The sequence below is a fragment of the Pangasianodon hypophthalmus genome, chromosome 7 (assembly GCF_027358585.1).
Source record: "Pangasianodon hypophthalmus isolate fPanHyp1 chromosome 7, fPanHyp1.pri, whole genome shotgun sequence".
NCBI classification, from domain to species: domain Eukaryota; kingdom Metazoa; phylum Chordata; class Actinopteri; order Siluriformes; family Pangasiidae; genus Pangasianodon; species Pangasianodon hypophthalmus.
In genome coordinates, this window is record NC_069716.1 from 3147305 (window position 1) to 3171262 (window position 23958).

Genomic DNA, 23958 nt, shown 5'->3' on the forward strand with positions numbered 1-23958 from the left:
GATCAACATCACTGACCATTGAACAGTCTTTCTCATTCCGAGCTGATCTTTTTATGCTTTTTGGAAGTTCCATTTCCATAGGCAATTAGCATTGTGCTAGCACAGGTGAATCAACTATCTTGGCACCAGTGACAGATCTGATTAAGATCCTCAGAAACAAACATGCAGAGATGAGTAGGGAGAACTCAGAGGCTTTGTGTGCCAGGAGAGGTGGAGGCTTGCATGTTTAGCAAGCCTTGACCCCATGCTGAGATTCATAGCCTGAGCATCAGTGCAAACAATCACAGGCGTCAGTTGTCGGCATTATCACCCTGAGATAAAGGAGCCACATACCAAAGCCATGAGCCGTGTTTGGTCTAACTGATGTATCACTGAAAATAAACACAATCCTACCATGTACAACTATATTGGAGCCAAGGGGAGGAGAGGAGTGACGCTAATAAATCACGTGATACCATGAGATCAACCTTGAGATGAGCTACCGAGCCGTATCTTCTGATTGGCCGATGCCATTATCTCAGTTTCTTCTGCACAGGAAGTAGCGGTGGAAGCCTTCATGCTATGCCAATTTGGAGCTGACACAAACAGTGAAAAGAAAATAGGAATGTAATGACTGTACACTACAGCTTTCTGTAAAGAAAAGTATGTTTCAATGCAAATTGAATTTAATTTAAAAAAGGATAAAAGTTCCAAAATATAAACTATGATAACTCTTGTTTGTGCTGTTGATTGCTTTGTTTATTATAATTAGAAACAGTGATTTTTACTACTATTCTGTTTGGCTTTTCCATGCACTCTAGTACACTTAAAGGTTCCATCTGGAGGAAACTTAAATATAAAAGGTGGTCTCCCTTTCAAAAAGGGTTCCCCTTTGCAAAAGTAGAACCATTATTCAGTCTGTCCACCTGGGGAACCTCTTATAGTTATAACCTATGAACTAGAACCATTAACCATCTGAGGAACTTTTAAAGAACCTTGTTTTAAGAGCCTGCAGCTTATGTTGATAATTATGAGCAAACTTTTTTAACTCATCTCCAGCCAATACAAGGAACTTTTAGGGAAAGTATAACTTTTAAGATCAAAGAAGGTGGCAGAGTCACCAGTTTGTTGGAAAACCAGAGCCGTTTGTCCATCTGGGGGAACCTTTATAGGTTCTGTGTAAAACAAATCCTATGGGTTTCCGTTTCAGAAATCAAGGAACCTTTAAGGAACCCATTTTAGGAGCCCGCAGCTCATTTTTATATTCATGAGCAAGCTTTTTACCTCATCACTAGCCAATATAAGGAACTCTTAGGCCCAGTATATATTTTTAAGCTTAATGACTATCAGTTCTCACGTTTAGTCTATAAATTCAGGTGGAAGTGACATTTTTTAAAACCACTTCTTTCAATTTTATAGCAAAGCAGGTGGCAGGGTCACCAGTTTGTTGCCTGTATAACCACAGATCCTTTAAAATCCGTGTTTAGTCACAGTTTCTGCTGAGCAGATTTCCAGCAGCTGTGGTGTAGTTTGACTGAAGGGTTCAACCATCATGGGGCAACCAGCTCTCTCTCTCTCTCTCTCTCTCTCTCTCTCTTTCTCTTTTTCTGTCACACACCCTCACCCGGCACGTGTTTGATGGCCGTGCCACTTCCTCCATCATTATCGTTTATCCCAGCAACGTGCTGTCAGGCTTTTTGAAGCTCGCTCTGGGACACCAACGTGAAGGTTCTGAGGCTGCTTGGCCTTCAAAGCTCTGCAGTCTGGGGGCCTCCTGTCCATAAATCCTCCTCAGAAATCACGAGCTCATATCAAGATGTCTGAAACAAAGACGGCTGGCTGGGACAGACATGCTGGGTAGCTTTTAAGTGATATCTGGTAGTCCATATGCCTGTGCCCATATGGAAGCCTCTCTGTTTCTCAACACCCCCCCCCAAACCAACACACACACACACACTCACACACACACGCGCGCTCACACACACGCGCGCACACATGCACACTCACACACACGTCTAAGAAAGCGTTCAATTAAAAGTGATGGTAAGCAAGTCTTCTGTGTGTCTCCTTTTTGAAATCTTCCAATGAAAGAGTGCAAAAGACAAAACCAGCACATAAATCTGTCAGTTTGCGTATTCAGAGTGTTGTGGGTTTGTAACACACATGGACTACTATACACTATCTCCTTTTCTGTAAAGCATTACGACAGCAAACTGAGATAAAAGACTGCAGAAAGCCTTTTCAGAAATGAATAACCTATGTGAGAATGACACAGAAGATAAATCTGACATCACTTTCAGCTGTCTTGGCTACTCGGCCATTCTGAGTCGCTCGCGTTCCTACACCAACCCACAAGATTAGTGGTGAATTGTTGATAAAAAATGTTCATCAACAACATTTTTACAAGGATGAAACTGAATCATTAATGAAATAAATATTCATCACTGACAACCAAAATCTGTGATGAAATTGGAAGGTGTTTGGATAAATAAACCACATGGGGGCATGCTGTTATAGGAGAATAATCAACACCATGGTGGTGTGATGTGGCTTGCCATGAAACAGAGTTACAGTTACCACCCTGAAAGTAACTGTTTTCCTATAACAGCATGTCCTGGAGTGTTTTATTCCTCTTATACCACAGCCATTTGCCAATGGTATATATGCAAATTTATCCCTGACAAACTAGCAAGTGTGTGTTCCAAGCTCTGCATGACCGTGTTTGGCTCACACTCACTTGTCGTTGCTGTTCTTCAAAATGTCCATCATTTCCAAATTCAAGAACCTTTTGAATGGAAACACACCCAGGCATGGTGTATGTACAGAGCAACGTGTGTGTGCTTGTAGCGCATCAGTTGTGTGCTTGGTCAGTGTGTGTGTGTGTGTGTGTGTGTGATTAGGTTTTCAGTGTGGAGGCTGTATAGATAGTGCTGATCTCCTTGAGCGACTTCAAAGTCAGCTATGAGGCCATTACGTAATAAACACACACCTGGTGTAGTTGAGAGAGACAGCCCCTCTTCTGGTGTTCATTGACTTTACGTCTGTCACTCTTGACTCTGGTGCAGTTTTCAGGGTAAGAAGTGCATTTTTTTAATGCTACTTAAATACTTTATAACACAGCGCTATTGAATTCTCTAATCTGATTGGTCAGAAGGTGTTGATTAGTTTTCTACTACAGGTTTATATTAATGCACTCATTCTAATAAGTTATCGTTTCTGTAGTACAAACATGTGGGACTTTATCATTTAGGCCATACATGTTTATTTAACATTTACGGAAGGAGTCTCCAGTGTCAGCACTTTGTAACAGTCAGTAAGTTGTCCATCAGTCTTCAGAACTGAGAAGTTTATATTATCTGGATTTCTCAGTAATATGACAAAAAAGTCTTATTACCTTCAAGAGGGAAAAAAAGAGAGGCTGGTGAGCGAACGAATTTATAGCTAAATAAAACACGTCAAAATGTGCTGGTACTGGAAAACAATCAGCTTCAGGTTGGTAACATGACTCCAAATGTTTTATTCTTTTCATATATAACATATGAAGTTGACTGTGAAACTCAGTAGATGGTTTGTTACAATTTTAGAGTATTTCATAAAAAAAATACATATTTTACAATTAAAAAATGAGTGAAAAAGTTTGCATACCCTTAGGAGAAAATAAAGAAGACAAAGAAATTCAGTTTACAGCAGCAAGACTTTTAGCATGTTGGGTTGCACAGATGTTTCTTCACTATTGCAAGGAACAAAATGGGTCAAATTGTGTATTTTAAGTTTGTATCTCTCTTTTTCAAATGTGATATACACACACTCTTTGCTTTATATCTAACTCTAACCACTTTTGTGTACTCTGAATAGTTTTCTGATTCCACCTTGATGACCCACACTTTGCCATTTTCCTGACATCGCTGTATGAACTTTACCAATTGTAGAACACCGTCTTCTTCCTCAAACTATTTTTCTGTTGCTTTTGCCCTTTTTTGGAGATAAATTCTAAAACAGGGTTCATTTTCCATCTTTCATCCGGAAACCATGGGGGGTGCAAAATTTTGCACTATTAAAATCTCACCCACTTAGTGCATAAGAACCCTCCTCTCATCGTGTGGCCTTGTTAATAAAAGACACATTGCCATAAAATAAAGAAGAAATACGATTAGATCTCCATTATGGGCCAAACCCTCTTGTTAACATTTGTTAACCTACAAATTGCTTAAAATTGCCACGTTGGCTGGATAATGATGTTTCCATTTCAGTCTTTGCCACACCTGTTGTGTTTTTTACAGTCTATCCCTGGTGTGTATTTGGAGAGATGATTTGTTTTGCCATTTTAGAAGTAATACAAAGTAATATTTTTCAGTAAGGATGTCTTTGTGAAACTTTCAGGAATGTGCCGTAATTTAATTCCAGCACCAAAACAACCCGTACTTTTTCTCTCGCTCGGCTCTCGTGGCATGTTCCTGGAAGGCAACCAATGGTCTCAGGTGAAAATGCTTCACTCCAGTAAGAACATTCCGAGGGAGCTAAAGGAAAATGAAAATAATTTGGGAAATTTGACTTTTTTTTTCCAATTTCCATCATCTTTGGTTGCTGGGGTAGTTTCTCAAGCAGGCAACAGGATGTGACTGTGCCAGGCATGAATGAGAGTGAATCAGCTCAAGTGGGCCAAAGGAAATGGAAAGCTGGTCCTCATGGGAGTCTCCACTAGCAGGCTGAGAGAAGGGGGATGAAAAGGGCCTTGTGCACACCAAGGCTATGAAAACCAGACAGAACCGTGCGCTGAAGTGTTCTGACTCAGGGAACTCTTATTAATTCTCAGAATGTGCTGCTAAATTTGGGATATTTAAAGCTTAAAACTCGGATCTACGGCTTGTTTTAGGAGTTGTGTAAGGACAAGATCTACACCGTAGCCTGGTTCTGAACCTCTGTTTCATTTTCCACATATTTCTTTCACCAAGGTCTTTCACCTCTCTGGCTTCCGTGCTCTCACTGCATGCCTAAATCACCTTGAAAAAAACAGCAAAAGAACAATCTTGTCTGATGTGAATTAAACCCAGTACACACGAAGACTATTCAGTGGCTGGTTCTTTGTGGATGTGTTCCTAACTTTACCCAGACGTTCCGTTTGCAGGCAAACACAAATCATGTAAAGTATAACAAAGCCCTCTTGACCTATTAAGGTGCATTTAGTCTGACATTCGTTTATGGTTAGAAGGCTGGTTTGGGCTGAAATACAAACACCGCTAACAAGGCACGGAAGCCAGCAATTACCATGGTTATTATAGCCGTTGCCTTTCGTGACTCGCTAGTTTCCATTCACTGACGGGTTCTGTGTTCAGAGTTCAAACCTCAGGACTGTCAAAAAGCCACTGTTTGGGCCTGAGCAAGACCCTTTCAGGGGTGCCAGAAGTTGGTTGACCCCATAACTTATCACTGCTGCTTTGGAGATAAACATTTGGTAACAGCGTTATTATTTTTGCATGACTTTGACAGTTGCCCCATTTCTTTTGGCTCTAGGACCTCCGTGGGTGAGTAACGTGGTGGAGGAGAAGCAGATTGCACAGCTGGGTCGTAATGTCCGCCTGCCATGCCCTGTCGAAGGCAACCCTCCGCCCCTGCTGCTCTGGACGAAGGACGGACGAAACGTCAATGCTGGCTGGAGCCGTTACCGTGTTCTGCACCACGGCCTCAAGATCAAGAACGTGGAAGCCAAAGACGCCGGGGTCTACGTGTGCCAGGCAGCCAATGGCTTCGGCAGCGTGTCTCTCAACTTCACCCTCACTGTCATTGGTAAGGGATGCACATAGCACAAACAGTTATGAATATATTATCTGAAATGAACCGATAATGTGTTCTAAATGAATACTAATACAGATATGAAGCTTGCCAGAAAGGTTCACAGGGCATCATGTTGAAATTAGAGGTGTGCAACAAGGGACTAGGGACATAACAAACATGTTATCCAATCAGGAGATTTTACTTTCATGGGAGTGAGCATGAAATCAGATATGAAGCTCATGGGACAAAGAAAGACCAGGTTCACTGACTTGAATATGAGTCATTGCACAATGTATTTACAACATTCATTCGGTCATGCTTAGTAACTGCCTGGACAGGATTGTGTTGCTTTAAATACGGCTACTAGTGTGTTTACATTTTGCAAAATAGAACCAAATAAATTTGTTAGAAAATATCATGGACAGGTAAACAAACAGTCTGTAGTTATGAATTATGAATTATTAACTTTCCAAATTATGAACTTTCCAGCATTTCCAGAAAAAAAAGTCTTTCCCTGGTTTAGGCCCCTCCCACTTCAGCTTTAACTCCAACTACAAATACGAATATTTGGACCATTAAACAGATACGGATACAGAGAGTGTCATTGTGTTAGCCTAATGTGTGCATGGGATTGTATGATGACTGTGTGTTTCCTCTCCTAGTATAATATAATGTTCTTGTTTTTCTGCTCCTTGCCTGCAGCCGTCATTCAAGCTTAATCAAAACCTGCTCCATTTCAAAATGGTGTTTCTGTCTTAGCATGATGGAGGGCATTACAGCGTCCAGTCCCACGGCTGCCACACAGGAGCCTTCAGTCGCAATGTAGCTTACAAAAGAGTGTTTGTGGCACAGGAAGTTATTGTGTTTAATAGCACACCACTCAAAGTGCACGAGTTCATGTATGAAACATTAAACGATAAAGGAAAAGAGCCAGCTGTGGTTGTGAGAAGTACTGTGTTGCTCTGACGCAATGTTTTATACGAAAGCCCTAGAACAAAGAAAGACTTCTTTACCTCACTCTTTCCGACTCAAGATACCTGCTGTTGTTTATGAGTTGTGTAAACGTATACGCTGTTCATCATTTTATCCCAACAAACCCTGACAGGCTGAGAAATAATGCCACTTCTGTTTGGAAAGGGAAAAAAAAAGATAGAGGGAGGATTGTTTAGTGTGTGTCATTAGTGAGATGTAGTTGATTTTTTGTGTTGTTGTGTGTTTGATGGGAGGTTGTTGAGATGATATGTTTACTAGAATGGTGTGTGTGTGTGTGTGTGTGTGTGTGTGTGTGTGTGTGTGGTGTGGGGATGTTCAAAATGAGAGTGTGTAGTTGGTGTCAGGTAGTTCTGTGACTGTGTTTAGTCAGTGGTGTTTAAGGTGTACACTGAGGTTGCTGAAAGTAAAGAAATTTGTGTGTAGTTGTTCTCCGTGTGTATGGTAGGATGTAGTAAATGTTTGTGTTTTGTGGTGAGTATTAAGCGTGTGTTTGAGTATGTGTTTGCATCGTGTTTGTTGTGTTGATCAGGAGATTGTTTAGTGTGTGTATTAAAAGGACGTTGTTTGGCATGTTCGGTAGGCGGTGCTGTGTGTATGTTTTTGACTGCTTGTGTGGTGTGCGTTTTTGGTACGAGATTGTTGAAAGTGTGTGTGTTGTTTATTGGTGTCTGGCTGTTGAGGGTGTGTATGTGATGTGAGGTTGTTGAGAGTGTGTGTGGTCTGTGCATTGGGTGCGAGGTTGTAGAAAGTGTGTGTGGTGTGTGTATTTTGTGAAAGATGGGTTGATTGTGTGTATTGACCCTACTCAGAGTGAGCGCTCTGCTTTATTGCTGTCTGGAGACTGCACTGTGGGAATTTCATCCCAGTCTCTCCATGCACAACACACACACACACACACACACACAGACAAACACACACGCACACACAAACACGACCTGCCACCTCTTCAGCAGTAAATCTGCCCCAGCTCAGTGTGTGTTTGGGCCTGAGAGGAGCCACAGCGCCCCCCCGCTCTTCCTCCATGTCCGGCCGTTACTCCTCTCACTATTGGAGTCATGTAATTGGCTGGGCAGTGTGTAAGCCCCGCCTCCCTCCATCCTTTGTGTTTGTTTTGGGCCTCCTGTGTGGGGTGTCATGACCACCTGATGCTTTCCTGTTCTGTCCCTGAGAGGACTGTGGAACTCAGAGTCATGGCATATGGCTCCTGCAGGATTACACTTCCTGTGTTTACTGGAGTCATTAACTGTAATAAACGACAGACTCGGAAACAACGGGTGCATTAGAAGCTGAGGTTGGAGTGTGTGGAGTGGGGAAGACTGCATCGCATTACAGATGCTCTTTGGCCGGAGGTTCAGCAGTGGCATTGTGTATCATCATCTCTCTCTCTCTCACACACACACACACACACACAAATTCAGTATTTAAAGCCACAAGAGCAATGGAATCATGTGAAGCTTAATATCCAGGTCAGAATGGCTAGTGCTTGGCTTACATAAGTGTAATGTTGATGTCATATTCATCTGAGAGAAATGTAAATGAAATGAAAAATTCAACTCTTTTTGTTGCTCTGTTCAGTTCAGTTCCCATTAGGAGGATCTCTGGCATGGCACAGGGCAGTGAAGATATGTAAGGAATAAAACACATTGGGGTGTGGTGTTATAGGAAAATAACCAATGACAGGGTGATGTGATGAAGCAGAGTTGCTGTTACCACCTGAAAGTGGATTATTTTCCTCTAGCATCACGTCCTGGAGTGTTTTATTCCCCTTACACCACAGCAAATTGCTAACAGTTGAACGATGTGTCACACTATCCATTTATAGTTACATTTAATGTTGTGAAATGTTCATATAACAAGTCTGTTCCGGTTATCATTTATGTTACAGCAGCTATAAACTGTTGTTCTCCTTTATCAACCTCTTTTTCTCTCTCTTGAAGTTAATAAATAAATAAAAAAGCAGACTGTCATGTCATATTACCAAGAAACCATAAAGTGTAAACTCCTCTGTCCTGAAGATGTTGGAAAATTTAAAGTTACAGCTTTACTTGTGACTTTTTCAAGCATTGACACTGGAGACTCCTTCCATAAATGTTACATAAATGTCTTCTCTCCCTATGAGTGGGTTGTTACTATCGAAAAGATAACGTCCAGTGCACTTTTAAAAAAGAAAGGTTCTGCAAACACAACTTTAGGGGAAATACTGTAAATTTGGTCCATTAAAGAGCAATTTGTGATTAAACTTTTTTTTTATTGTTGTTTTCGCAGTTACACTGATAATGGGGATTTCTTTCAGTTTTCAGAAATTCTTAAAGAACAATCAGTCAATCAAACCCGTTCTTTAACGGCATCACTGTAAAGAACCTTCTCTTATTGTTACAGTGAACCTGAGAGTTACGAGGAGAATCTTCACTTTTCAGGAGATGTGAATCTCAGATCATTTCTGAGCAGGTGGTCTGTCCTCGCTCCTCCTTTGAAACTGACACTTCATGCAAATTCACGTGGCTGTGTGAAATGCAGCAGGGGAAGTCCGCTCAGAGTCTGATTAAATCAGGACAGAGGAATTCGGTGACATTCAATAGCGCTTGTCATGAGCTCTTATCTCTTTGAGATTTCCTTTCCTGTGCATGCAGGGGCAGAGCTTTTGTTTGTTCACCTTTAATAACAGCAGCCACAACAAATATGTGCATTAGGCTTCTTTAAAAAAAAAACATGTAACTTGAACATTTATATGATAATATTTCCCTGTTGTGCTTGGTTTGGTCTAATCTCTTGGTGCTGAGCCAGAGTGAGGTAACGGCCGTAACTAAATCCCTCACTTCACATTCTGTCCGTGGTTTACAAAAGCCTCTGCCTCGTCTTGCCATTTTGCTTGCTGGGTGCAAGTGTAAACAGAAACATGTTATTCTATAAACCAATTATACACGAGCGCAAAAGCCCCATGGCTATGAAATGGAAATGAGTGGTATCACAGCGTTCCAGCTGTGTGTCTGATTTTATAATGAAGCTATTAACTTGGGTTATAATTTCACATATGTACAATATGTAATGTTGCTGTTCCTGTTCCAGATGTTGTAGCTTTTCTCTAGCTTTTTATCCCAAAGTGCGGCAGAATTCTCGACTCAACAGGTGTTGATTAATTTTCTGTAATAGCAACTCAGAAGTTTTGTCTGTAACAGAAACAGATTCATATTAATGCGCTTGTTCTAACACCATATTGTTTCTAAAGAGAGAAAAACATGTATTTGTTGCTGTGGGAATCTTTCTGTTAGGAAAAAGTTTATGTGACATTTGTGGAAGGAGTCTCCAGTGTCAATGCTTTGTAAGAGTCACAGGTAAGTCTTCAGGACAGAGAAGTTGTGAGGTGAAAAAAGTGAGGCTGGTGAGGGAATGATGGTTTATAGCTGTTAGATGTTTTAAAACATTAAATGTAAATATAAATGGTAAATAGTGTGACCTTTATTAATCCATTAAAAAATTGTAATAGTTGGCAAACTGCTGTGGTATAAGAGGAAGAAAACACTTTGGGTCATGTTGTTATAAGAAAATAATGCACTTCAGCTTGGTAATCCAGATGTGGATTGTTTTCCTATAACAGCACGGCCCATCATGTGTTATTATCTCCTTACACCATGGCTAATGTCACAATAAAGAAATCGCTGCTTAGCGAAGAATGTTTATGATAGTCAGTACTGACTCAAGAGGGAATGTTTGACCTCTAGAAGCTGGTTGACCTTCTTGCCATCCATTTTCAGCTTCCTATGGAGCTCAGGGATGAATCAATCACCAAGTCGTTAAATCTCTAATGTCCAAGAGTACTCAGACCTTCCTCCAATCTCCTCGACTTCAAATTCCTTTCTATTTTAAAGGCTGCTAACAGCGTTATTGTGCTGTGCTAGCTGGATGGAGAGCAATTGTCCTCAGTATAGCGTGATAGAAGGTCTTGTTTATTTATTACATTTATTCTTTGGTGCTTTCTTTCAGCAAGGCCTGGGATTTGAAAACACAAGCTGTGGATCACTAGTTCAGAACCTTAAACCTTAAGAAACCTACACAACAGGTCTAGCACAAAATTTGTGGTTTCTTTAACCTTCATACCCTGACAGTCCTTAATGTTCTGTCTCCTTAATCCTGGCCATTTCTTAGGATTTTATTGCAATACAATTTTAAAATTTATTTTTAAGTTACCCAACATACACACATTGGTGCATCAATTAGCATGTTTCCTCACAGATCCTACAGTTTCTTCCCACATTCCCAAAAAACATACCAGTATGTAGATAGCTTTCCAAACTCATGGCACCTCCACAATTAATGTTAGGAGAAGCCACATATGCAAGTTCAATGATTCATCATCTTGTTTAAACTTCTGTCTGCTACCAGGCGTTATCCTCCTGGATGAGGCAACCAGGATTTGGGGGAAAATATATAATTTTAGCTCACCATACTATCACAGCAAATTGCCCTTAGATGTGAATGTGTGTGTGTGTGTGTGTGCATGGTGCCTTGTAATTGACTGATGTCCCAACCAGGATGTATTCCTGGATCAAGCCCAGTGTTTCCAGGATAGACTCCGGATCCACCACAATCCTGAACAGGACAAAGCACTTACTGAAGATGAATAAAAGAATGATTCAGTCCAGATCTTTCATCTCTTCCATCTTTTCATTTATTCATGCATTTAATTCAGTTCTCTGTTGAGCAAGCAATGCCTTATTGACCCAGATCATCTGTTGCAGTTCAGCAGCACAATGACAGCACACTCAGTAGGTGATATCTTCAACTCAGTTAGTCATATGAACATTTTTTTAGAGAAATAGATACCTCTGGTTTCCCCTGATAGCAGTTGTGTGTGCAGGTAGGAGTGTAACATTAGTCTACTTTTATGGGTTAAAAGGTCACCAAATGGCTACAGGAATGAACCCAAAACCTTTGTGAGACTGTGTAGAGCTTAAAACAAGTAGGCTTCATTATTAGCACAGGTACTACTGATGAAAAAAGTTGTTGTGCTGCAGCTCAGCACTTTATTAGGAACACTATACTGATACTGGGTAGAGCCTCCCTTTCTCTCAAAGCAGCCTCATTTCTTCGTGGCATGGATTCTACAACATGTTGGAAACATTCCTTTGAGATTCTGGTCCATGTCGACATGATCGCATCACGCAGTTCCTGCAGATTTTTCAGGTGCACTTTCATGCTGCCAATCTCCCGTTCTACCGCATACCAAACACAAGACAGCACACTCAGTGCACTCAAAATGTTCATACGACTCACTGAGTTGAAGATATCACCTCCTGAGTGTGCTGTCATTGTGTTTGCTATGCGGTAGAACGGGAGATTCACAGCATGAAAGTGCACCTGAAAAATCTGCAGGCATTGCGTGACTCTCCGCCTCCGCCTCAAGGTTCGATGGGTTGTACATTCTGAGATGCTTTTCTGCTCACCACAGTTGTACCGAGTGGTTATCTGAGGTACTGTTGCCTTTCTGTCAGCTCGAAGCAGTCTGGCCATTCTCCATTGACCTCTCTCATCAGCATGGTGTTTCCATCCGCAGAACTGCCGCTCACTGGATGGTTTTTCTTAATTGGATCATTCTGTGTAATCTCTAGAGAATGTTGTGCATGAAAATCCCAGGAGATCAGCAGTTATAGAAATACTCAAACCAGCCCGTCTGGCACCAACAATCACGCCACAGTCAAAATCACTGAGATCACATTTTTCCCCCTTTCTGACGGTTGATGTGAACCTTACCTGAAACTGCTGGCTCGTAACTGCATGATTTCATGCATTGCACTGCTGCCACACAATTGGCTGATTAGATAATTGTGTGAATGGGTAGCTGTACAGGTGTTCCTAATAAAGTGCTCTGTGAGTGTAAATAAATAAATAAATAAATAAAATATGGATGCAAAATGTTTGAATATTTTGTAAAATGCAAACACAGTTGCTGGACTGAGATATCAGAGACATCAAATATCTCTGTAATACTGTATTTTAGCACTTTATTTACGTTTCTAATATTTTGACATTATAATGTAGGTGTCGTCTGTTTCTCCTTAATAACTACTTTCCCAAAATCTATGTGACCCACACAAAGTGTTTCCAACTTTTTAAAAGATGATTTTAATTTTAATAAAAAAAAATATAAATAAAAAATTTTAAAAAATATATATTTTTTTTAAAACTTTTCACGCACAGGTTGTTGCCAGGAGCAAGACCTCTGCATTTGTTCTGTCAGGGGACATCCTCGATTAACCTTTTTTAACGCTTGATACTATCATTAATGCTAGGATTATTCAGCCTTTTTTATCTCATTTCGAGGCTGAGATATTTCTTTATCTAGATGTGACTCACTGTTTTGGATTTCAATGCCTGTTTTCTGTCTACTCTCTCTCTCTCTCTACTCAACTTCCTTTTACAGACAAATGCTGCTGTATTTTGTTCTTAACCCACAGCAGTGTTAAACGCTCGAATCTGTTGGTGAGCTGAAAATCAAATCACAGGCTTAGGTCAATGTTCTCATTCTAATACGTTATCGTTTCTATAGTAACGACTTACTGTACACAGGGAGCTGTGAGGTGGACACGCCACATAATCCTAATAGTAAAGAGATTTTAAAAAGACGTGTAATTGTTGATATGTTGAGGTTTTCTGTAAGGAGTTTTTTTTTTTTTAAATCTTGTTAACTTCAAGAGGGATAAAAAAAGAGAAAAACAGAAAAAATGGATTGGTGAGGGACTGACAGTAACAGGAACTAACTTGTTTCTCAGACTTATTAAATGTTACTATAGCTGAATTAAAAGCATGACATTTTCTTCAGTGAATAATTGAAATTGTTGGTAAATTGCTGTTGTATAAGGGGAATAAAACACTTGAGGATGTGTTGTTATAGGAATCTAATCACACTGTTTCAGTCTGCGTATCACACCACACCATCACTGATTATTTTCCTGTAACAGCACTTCACAATGTGTTTTTTCCTTACTTTTCATGAGCATTGACAACGATAACAAATTGATCCTTCTTCATATTTTGCGACCACAAGGACAAAGATTTGGAATATACTGGGATGGAGATTTGAACACCTTTTGTATTTTTTTTTTTTTTTTGCACAATTGTGATATTGTACAATCTTTGGGAGTTAAAGACTGTTCCTCCGTCTGCCCACCTATTATATGTGTCTTTAGTGCTGTGTGTGTGTGTGTGTGTGTATGGAGACACAGTGGGAGAGATTGTGGCTTCTGCACAGACCGTTGGTTTGGCTGGAGTTTTTATGGAGGTAAAGGTGGAGGGCTTCCAGCAGCCACCTTTTGTTCTTTGTTTGCAGGCCGAGGGCTACATGTGTTGCAGTTTAGCCCACGTCCTCTTCACCTAAATGGATAATTGTGCAAGAATTATGCTCCCTGAGGCTGCCATGGGAGGGATCGTGCCGAGCTAGGGACCACAGTGAAGGTTTTAAGAGCACGGCAGCGCCTGGACTGTACCACCTAGACGGTGTCAGACAGGGGGTGTTGGCTAAAAGTGACAGGACTCCTAGTGTTGATATTAGTAAAGTGTGTATGCTCATAACCTTTGCCATCTATACCATCGAGTTCCACTAATCCAAAAGGCATGTGGTGACGTAACAGCTACGGCTGGCTAACATCAGGCTGTAGGTTTATGTTTAGTCTGCACACATTTTCCACAACTGCTCATCTTTCTTTCTTTCTTTCTTTCTTTCGTGTAACATGCAGATAGGTGGAGAAAGTTAATAACACATTGTGTAGTTGGTTGACTCACTATAACTGCTACAAACAGCAAAACACACGACTTGATAGAAACCCGTCTTTGATCACGCTTCTAGCGAGTTTGACAGGAAGGTAGTTCATAATTCTGAGGACTCGTGAGTGTGACACGCAGCTTTGCCACTGAGGCCTTCGAGAACATGTTTGTTTTTATTCCTCCATCGTGCAGAAAGAAGTCGAGGCGAGTTCAAAGCATGCACGCATATGGACACAAATGAATTCATGCTTGTGAGGAGTAGAAAAAAGAGCTCTGGTGAAAAAAAATGGCAGAGATGAAAGACTGCTCAGTGGAATTGAAACCATTCAGGCCTCACATGAAATTAAGCTGAACTGAGAGCTACAAAGACAGTTTTTGCAATTGCAAAGAAGCGTGAGGACACACGAGGAAGTGAGACACGGAGCACTTCCTGTCCACGTCACTGTAGCGGCATGAAGAGTCTGAAGAAAGCAGCATGATTAAAGGCAGAGATTTTCATCTATTAGTTATCTCTAATTTCAACAAAATATTTTCCAGGCAGTTATTATTGTATTGCTAAACTTCTGATTGGTCAGAAGGTGCTGATTAATTTTCTTTCAGCTCTGAAAGTAGTTCTGGCTACAGGTTTCTATTAATGTGCTCTTTCTAATATAATACGTTAATAATATGTTGAATATGTTTATATATATTTTTTTTTCAAGAGAGAGAAAAGAGAGGCTGGTGAGGGAATGACTGTTTATAGCTGCTATAACGTGAGTGACTTATTTCGTAGATGTTCGACAACATTAAAAGTAACTATTTGTATTTTCTGATAACAGCTCCCCTTGTGTTTTATTCCTTCAATATTTGCTGGAAGCAATAACTTAATTTCATTGTCAAGAGTAGAAGATTTTTTTTCTCTACTTCTGTTGCCAAACCTGTTCATTTTTCATCACAGAATCCTGCAGAACGGTTTCTTTATCCGCATCCTGACCCAAGACTCCAGTCTCGTAAGGGCTGGGCTTCTGGAATAGTGAAGGTTTTAATTACACTCGGGAGCACTGGGGAGATGCAAATTACCCACCTTCATTGCAGCTCCACATTAAAGAAGCTTTGATCCCGGTCATTAGAGGAGGTCGATTTTGGTCCAGGCCCTGTTTGGGTCTCAGCAGACCTGTGTGTCCCGCTAACACACCAGAAAAAAAAGCCTAATTTCCTCTTAGGCCTCCATGCGCCTGCTGCTGCTAACCGCTAACGGCTCTATAAAAGATACGGGAAACCTTCTAATTACCCTTTCTACTTGCTTTCCTTCTGTCTCTGTCGATCTGCACGTATGTGGAACTCTCTCTAATTTAACTCCTAATCTTAGTTTGATCCATATGAGGACAGACGACACGCTAGCAAAGCAGCTGCTCTGAGAAAGCCAGCATATGTCGTAGCATACGGAGAAAGATGACTCCTGCGCCTTAGCACTGGCTCACTTTACCTGACAGCTTAACACTCAATTTTAAGATTATCAACGTGCTTCGTTCCAACTGGCTGGAAAAAAAAGCCTTTGTTTTATAACCATGATATTTTTCAGGTTTTCGCTCCTTCATCTCTTTCCAGGCATCATGGCCTATTTTTTTCCTTCTAAAATGTCTGAAATTCTGTTTTCTTTGTCAAGAAAAGAAGAAATATGACATCTGATTTTTTTAATGCTCTGCTGCTGCTGCCAGACGTGTACCAGTAACTCATATTTCACCAAATGATAGCAGAGAACAGTGGAGAGATTTACAGCAATTTGATGGAGAGTTTGTAAGATAAAAAAAAAAAAAACATTTGTTGTCTCAGTGTATTTTTTCTTAATAATATTGACTTTAGTTTTAAAATTAGCACGGGGCAACAATGTGATTATGCATGACACTACATCCTGATTTTTTAGGATGTTATAACACATATATATATATATATATATATATATATATATATATATTATAATGTATGTTACATTTATGTACAGAATTCACTAAAATTATTTCCAAAGTAAATATAAAAAATATATATTAAGAATGTAATATTTAAAAAATAAAATGTGGATAAAATTTAATATAAAATATTGAAACATGAAACTATGTAAACTTATGCCATGGTTCATTTTCACATTATTTTTTTTAATTTAATATAAATATTACATAACTGTTACATTTATATATGAAATTAAATAAAAAAATATAAATATATTAAATTAAGAATAAAGAATATATATATTTAAAAAATTAAGATAAGAGATCAAGTAAGATAAATTATTAAAATAATTTAAATAATAATTTAAATAATTAAATAATAGAATAAATAATAGAATAAATAATTAAAAGGAAACCGAGTTACATCCACCAACCAAATATTTTTCTGATCCCCACCTCTGTGTTGTACGTCACAGCTGGAATTTCAGTTTTCCTCTTGATTGCACCGTGCTCCTGTGTCCTGGAGGCCTGGTGTGTGTGTGTGTGTGTGTGTGTGTGTTTACACACCAGTATGAATGGAGAAAGAGACCTTTTGCAGCGTAGCACTTTCAAGTTGCTCCCCGTAGGAAAAAATAATACGAGAGCCTTCTAAACACGCTCGTGGGCATGAGGAGCGTTTTGGGGCTCCCTCGTCTTTCCCTCAGCTCTAGACCCTCTGTCTCCATTCCTCCACACACACACACACACACACACACACACACGCTTTTAGTGGATATTTCTGAGGGTTTGAAGTGTACTGAAACATCCACACAACGTTTTTATTATCCAAGGGTCCATCAGGGTCGATGGAGATTTTTTTTTTTTTTCATAAAGTCAAGTCTTTTTGAAATGTCTAGTCGTATTAAAGCAAGACAAGTCGGCTCGTGTTATCATGATGAAGACCTTTCTTCACTCATCCCAAAGTCTTTATCGGATTACAAACGTCTGTCCAGTAGAAGTGAAGACCACGTGCTGACCGGTGGTAGGCCGTCTATTTTACGTCAACAGCTGTACAGCTGTGCTGAAAGAAATTTAAATCAAATACGTACAGTATATGACAGTGAACTACATCATGCACTACAGAGCCTTATGAGCCTTATGCTGCAGTCTGCGCTGTAAACGATCATTTGCAAGTTGTAATAACGTCATTTCCCATGTCGGGACATTCAGTGTGCAGAGTGGAAAAAAACATGGACGGCTTCACAAAAGTGTGTGTTGTGTTTGCAATGTCAGAGCATGTAAAGCTCATAAAAAGCTAATTTAAGTGTACTTTTACAGTTACAGGCCTGAGTACCGACTGGTTCTGGTTTACTATAGTGAATTTCAAACACTGATGCAACATTTTGGACTGAAATTGCAGCACAACAACAAGAGCGGACACTAGCGAGTAGCATTAGTAACAAGCTAGCCGGCTAACGATAGTCTAATGTTAATGATTACCTTCCCAAAACAATGAGTAGTAGTATGGTCAATGTTATAGATTCAAGCAAGTTCTGATCTATAAACTCATTTAAAAGTAGAGAAGCTGTACTTTATACTGTTCACAGTGTGAGCAGCCATGTTGAATTGACGTCACTGCGTAAAAAGGGAAGGAACAGGTAGGTAAGAAGACTGCTCCAAGTTGTTGAAATTTTAAGTGAAGGATGTGTTTTTCGCTGGCTTTTCACCGGCTGTAGGTGCGGAATTACAAGTTGCAACTTCACCTTGATTGCATCATTATACTACTGTGATCTTGAATTCTGGGTTCTGATTGGTCAGAAGGTGTTGACTCATTTTCTCTGACGTTCTAATGGGTTATTGTTTCTATAATAACCACTTACGTAGAGACTTGTACTCGTAACGTGGACACTCCACATTACTGGTCTTGTAATCGCTCATATGGTGAAGGAGTCTCCAGTGTCAGCACTTTATAAGAAAAAGCTGTAACTTTGTAACTGTTTTCCGACATTGTTTGCTCTTTTGTGATTTTTCAGTAACATAACAAGCTGCTTTTTTAAAATTTTAATAACTTTGTGTCTGGTTAAGGAACGACTGTCGTAGTGATAGCAGGAACTTGTTTTTTGGATGTTCTACAATGTTAAATGTAACTACAAACAGATAAAAATTATGTGTTCTTTACTAAATAAGCAGTGGACTCATCGGCTATTTGCTGCATATACACTATATTACCAAAAGTATTCGGTCACCTGCCTTGACTCATATATGAACTTAAGTGCCATCCCATTCCTAACCCATAGGGTTCAATATGATGTCGGTCCGCCTTTTGCAGCTATTACAGCTTCAACTCTTCTGGGAAGGCTGTCCACAAGGTTGAGGAGTGTGTTTATAGGAATTTTTGACCATTCTTCCAAAAGCGCATTGGTGAGGTCACACACTGATGTTGGTCGAGAAGGCCTGGCTCTCAGTCTCCGCTCTAATTCATCCCAAAGGTGTTCTATCGGGTTCAGGTCAGGACTCTGTGCAGGCCAGTCAAGTTCATCCACACCACACTCTGTCATCCATGTCTTTATGGACCTTGCTTTGTGCACTGGTGCACAGTCATGTTGGAAGAGGAAGGGGCCCGCTCCAAACTGTTCCCACAAGGTTGGGAGCATGGAATTGTCCAAAATGTTTTGGTATCCTGAAGCATTCAAAGTTCCTTTCACTGGAACTAAGGGGCCAAGCCCAACTCCTGAAAAACAACCCCACACCATAATTCCTCCTCCACCAAATTTCACACTCGGCACAATGCAGTCTGAAATGTACAGTTCTCCTGGCAACCTCCAAACCCAGACTCGTCCATCAGATTGCCAGATGGAAAAGCGTGATTCATCACTCCAGAGAACGCGTCTCCACTGCTCTAGAGTCCAGTGGCGGCGTGCTTTACACCACTGCATCCGATGCTTTGCGTTGCACTTGGTGATGTGTGGCTTGGATGCAGCTGCTCGGCCATGGAAACCCATTCCATGAAGCTCTCTGCGTACTGTACTTGGGCTAATCTGAAGGTCACATGAAGTTTGGAGCTCTGTAGCAATTGACTGTGAAGAAAGTTGACGACCTCTTTGCACTATGCGCTTCAGCATCCGCTGACCCCTCTCCGTCAGTTTACGTGGCCTACCACTTTGTTATGATAAAGCTGACAGTTGACTGTGGAATATTTAGGAGCAAGGAAATTTCACGACTGGATTTGTTGCACAGGTGGCATCCTATGATAGTTCCACGCTGGAATTCACTGAGCTCCTGAGAGCGGCTCATTCTTTCACAAATGTTTGTAAAAACAGTGCTTGATTTTATACACCTGTGGCCAGGCCAAGTGATTAGGACACCTGATTCTGATCATTTGGATGGGTGACCGAATACTTTTGGTAATATAGTGTAAGTGGAATAAAACGCTGCATGCCATGCTGTTTGTGAAAATAATGTACTTCAGGCCACTGGACCACACCATTGATTATTTTCTTATAACAGAACACCCCTGAGTGTTTTATTCCTTACTTATCAATCAGTATGTAAAAAGATGTTCTTAAAATTATCGTAAGTTTGCAGCAAATGTCCCTAAACACTGATTTCTTTCGTGGCTCCAGCTGATGAACAGGTTAAATTCATTTATGAGTAGTGAACATAAACACTACAAGATTTTGTCTTTGATGTTCATACATTTATTTTAAAAAATGTAGAATACATTTTTTTAAAATGTTTTGCATTATGTGATCAATAATAAATAATTTCATTATTACCAGAGTAAAAATTGATTCAGATGGAATGCTATTTCTACCTCACTATAGGAAGTGCTGTTAAATGATAAATTCAGCTACTGTGAGTGATAAGAGAAGCGTGTCAGACATGCGGAGTCGGAATCTTCTATCAGTTTCCACCCCACCATTCATTCATTCACAAATCGCTGCAGGCCACACGCTTGGTTTTTTTTAGCGTTCGGCAGGTGGTTTTTTATATCCACACTTATTTTGGAAATGATTTTAATTGCTTGATTATATTTCACCAGTGCAGACAACTGATTTATTGTTCAAAAAGAGTGAGTGAATAAAATGGTATGGAGAAGAAAGTGAAAGAAAGGGAAAAAGGGGCGTGTCACTGTGGTGAGACAATTACCCTGTCCAGCGCTGCAGCTTTAACTGTAGCAATTCAATGGCTGATAAAGATTCTATTATTTTCAGTACTAATGAGGGGTTTGTTGTCGCCTCGAGGTAGAGGGCTATGCTGAATAGAGCTGCTTTTCAGAAGCACTGAGTTCGAACAAATCCTCTGTCTCGGTGTGAAACACCTGTTAGAAGAAAAAGAACATGAGGAACAGGACGAAGCTGAGAGACTGTAAAGCTACAAGATCATAACTCATGTCCCAAAGCTCACCTAAGTGCAGTATTAGGAATGAGGACTTAGTTTGAGCTGTGTGTGTGTGTGTGTGTGTGTTGGAAAGGGGGAGGTGCCTTGAGGGTTTGAGGAACCAGGGGCCCTGGAGCTACCTGTTTTGCTGCTGTGGCACCCTGTGGCATGCCATTAATAAGCTACTGTAATAATTATATCAATGGACAGTCCTCACATGTGTGTGTGTGTGTGTGTGTGTGTCAGTCAGGGTGTGCCCACTGGCAGCTGGGTCTGGGGATTATCAGGGACAAAAGTGCAGTGCTCACTCCTCAAAAAGCTAAACACACAGCCTCAGGACATACACACACACACACACACGCGCGCGCGTGCACACTCACACACACACACTCACACACACACACACACACACACACACACGCACACACACACAGAGAGTTAAGAGAGGTTGTGTAGATCAACTCCCAGCCTGAAATCCTGAAATAACCCTGCTCTGGATGTGGTGTTGTTTTCCTTCCCCTAGCACACTTAATCTATCTAATCAATTTTTTTTTCACATTTTATTTCTAGCTTTCTAACATCATAACTCTAAGACATCCTAACAAACTGTATGTTTTCAGGACATGCTATGCTAGTTAGACTAGACTAGATTAGTTAGTAATGATTATCATATTTTATACTAGTCTTAATAAATTCTTTTGCATATCTATCTGTCTATCTGTCTGTCTGTCTGTCTGTCTGTCCTGCCTCTTTCCACTGATTGTCAGTAAGTCTTTTTTTTGTCCACGCCCAGCATGACTGCTGTGAATAATATTTTATAAATCAATGCATTATCCTTGCAGGAAATGTTTAACAATAATAGAATAAATTATTATTTAAAAGTAAGGGATAACACACTTGAGGGAAAATGATCGGCGAGAGGCTGGTGTGGTGAAGCGGAATTACTGTTACCACGATGAGGTTGATTATTTTCTTGTAACTGTGTGTTGAAGTGAAGTGTTTTATTTCTTCAAAATTACTGTGGTAGGAATCTGTGTAATACAAATGCAATGATAAAGGTCACTATTGTAAACTGATATCTAGAAGTACACGTTTCCCCATAGCTCAGAAAGGGGAGGGGCGGATAAGAGTGATGTCAGCTTGCAGTGATTGGTCGAAAGAAATGTTCCAGATGAAACAAAGTGCTGTTGATCCAGAAACTTGTCCTCCTTGAAGAAATGATGTTCCGCTAGATAATAACGCGTCTGCATTCATCATCTTTACGCACAACTGGCAGACACGTGCTGCGCTGATGTGTGTGTGTGTGTGTATGATGAGTGTGGCCTTTGGATGGCTGTTTTATTCCCCTAGAAGAATTCCGAGCTAGACCAAACACACACGCTGTGGAAAGAGACATGGAAAGAATCTTGGAGAGATTTTAATATGGCAGCTCTTTCACCTGTGTGTGTGTGTGTGTGTGTGTGTGTTTTGTGAGATCTGGCTGACTCCCTGTGGGCAGGAGTGTGGCACACTTGTGTACATAACGATATTGTAGGCAGCTATTTCTATTTATAATGTGTGTTGCTTGTATTTGTGTGTGCTTTGTGTGTGTGTGCTTGTGTGTGTGTGTGTGTATGTTTGTACATGAAGGTCTGTGTGTATGTGTACATTTGTGTTGGTGTGTCATGTCTAAGGTTGTGTGTGTATGTTTGTGTGTGTGTGAGTATGTTATTTCCAGCAGTCCAAACAAAGCTGCTGTCTGAGCTGTGTGCAGTCGGGGTTAAACTCAGCTTTCTGGCTTCCTGCTCAGAGTTAAACCAACATGGACGCTGGAGAGAGGAAACAATACACCAGTGTTTGCTCTCTGCTCGCTCCTCAGTGCTATTACAATAATACAGCAGCTTAGTCTGATTAGCGTTCCCACAGAGCCTCACACTAACACAGAAACACACACACACACACACACACACACACCTCCGTGCAGCATTGCTCACTTTCACACACCGAGGGGTTCTGTTCGCTCATACAGCTTTGTAAATAAATCTCGCCAAGCGTTGGGCCTTTGCGCTGACCTGCTTCTTCTGCTTGAGCTACAAAGCATGAGATCACAAGTTTGAATCCCAATGTCATGGCTTTCGAACGGAACAGCCAGGTTTGTGTGTGTTTGGGGTCGTATGTGCTAGGTCAGCCAAGGTATGTCTAAATCTGAATGACTAAATTAACATTATAATATAATTTTCCTGCTTTTTCATGGTTTGTTGCCTGGTATCCAACATCGTTCTAACTGAAAACAAAGGTTAAATCTAGAACCCTAAAGAGTTCTTCAGTCTGTCTCTCCAGAAGACCACATAAAGGTTCTATGTAGAACCCTGTAATAGATTTCCCTTTCACAAAAAGTTACATAGAAAAAAAAAGAAAACAAAAAACATCCAAAAAACTCTGGAGCAACTTTTATTTCAAAGTCTTAAATGCAAATAATGTCGGGATTTATTTTTTATTTCAGTAGACATGTGATGCTTTAAAAGGATTTTTACGAGCTAAAGTCATAAAAATCAAACACGGTCGTTCATCATTGCATTGAATTATTCAGAACAACAGCTCTGCAAATAAATAATTCAGCATTGTCAAGATTTTTTTTTGTATTTTTGAAACAGAATCTTAAAATATATACAAATATTTAGATATTTCTGCATTTTTGTAACACATGCCTGTACATTATAGAGTTATCTCATAGCAAGTTGTAGAGTTTGTGTGAGAATCCTGACAGGAGCAGAGGATTTATATGTTCATTACAACACCCTTGGAAGAACCTTCACAGAACTGTTGTTTTTGGTTTGTGTGTTTCAGACAATGCTGAGCCTCCTACCAAACCTCCTCCAATCGCAGAGGAACCCTGCCTCAAATCAGCACCAGTAGATCAAGCCGGGCAGCCATGTGGGTAAACACACACACACACACACACGCACACACACACAGAGCTTTGTGCATTCTGCTTGATTCTTAGATTTAGTATTAGCTCTGAAGCCACTGGAGTTTTTCAGGAGCAAAGCCTAGTTCTCTGTTTTACAGTCAAACTAACATTAACGGCTGCAGTGACAGACAGGAGCTGATGTATGGAGCTCTGATCTCAGCTCTGCACTCTGTGCAACATCTTATCATAACCACGTTCACATGGTGCATGAACACTTCATTG

General features: G+C 40.3%; 1 protein-coding gene across 1 annotated transcript in view; it reads left to right on the forward strand.

The window, feature by feature from the left end:
* The window catches only part of fgfrl1b (fibroblast growth factor receptor like 1b), a 41056-nt gene that overhangs the window by 12122 nt on the left and 4976 nt on the right, over positions 1-23958 (forward strand). The window contains exons 3-4 of the mRNA XM_026947398.3: positions 5491-5763; positions 23613-23699. Of these exons, the coding sequence (XP_026803199.3) occupies positions 5491-5763; positions 23613-23699 (360 nt within the window). The remainder of the gene's footprint in view (positions 1-5490; positions 5764-23612; positions 23700-23958) is intronic.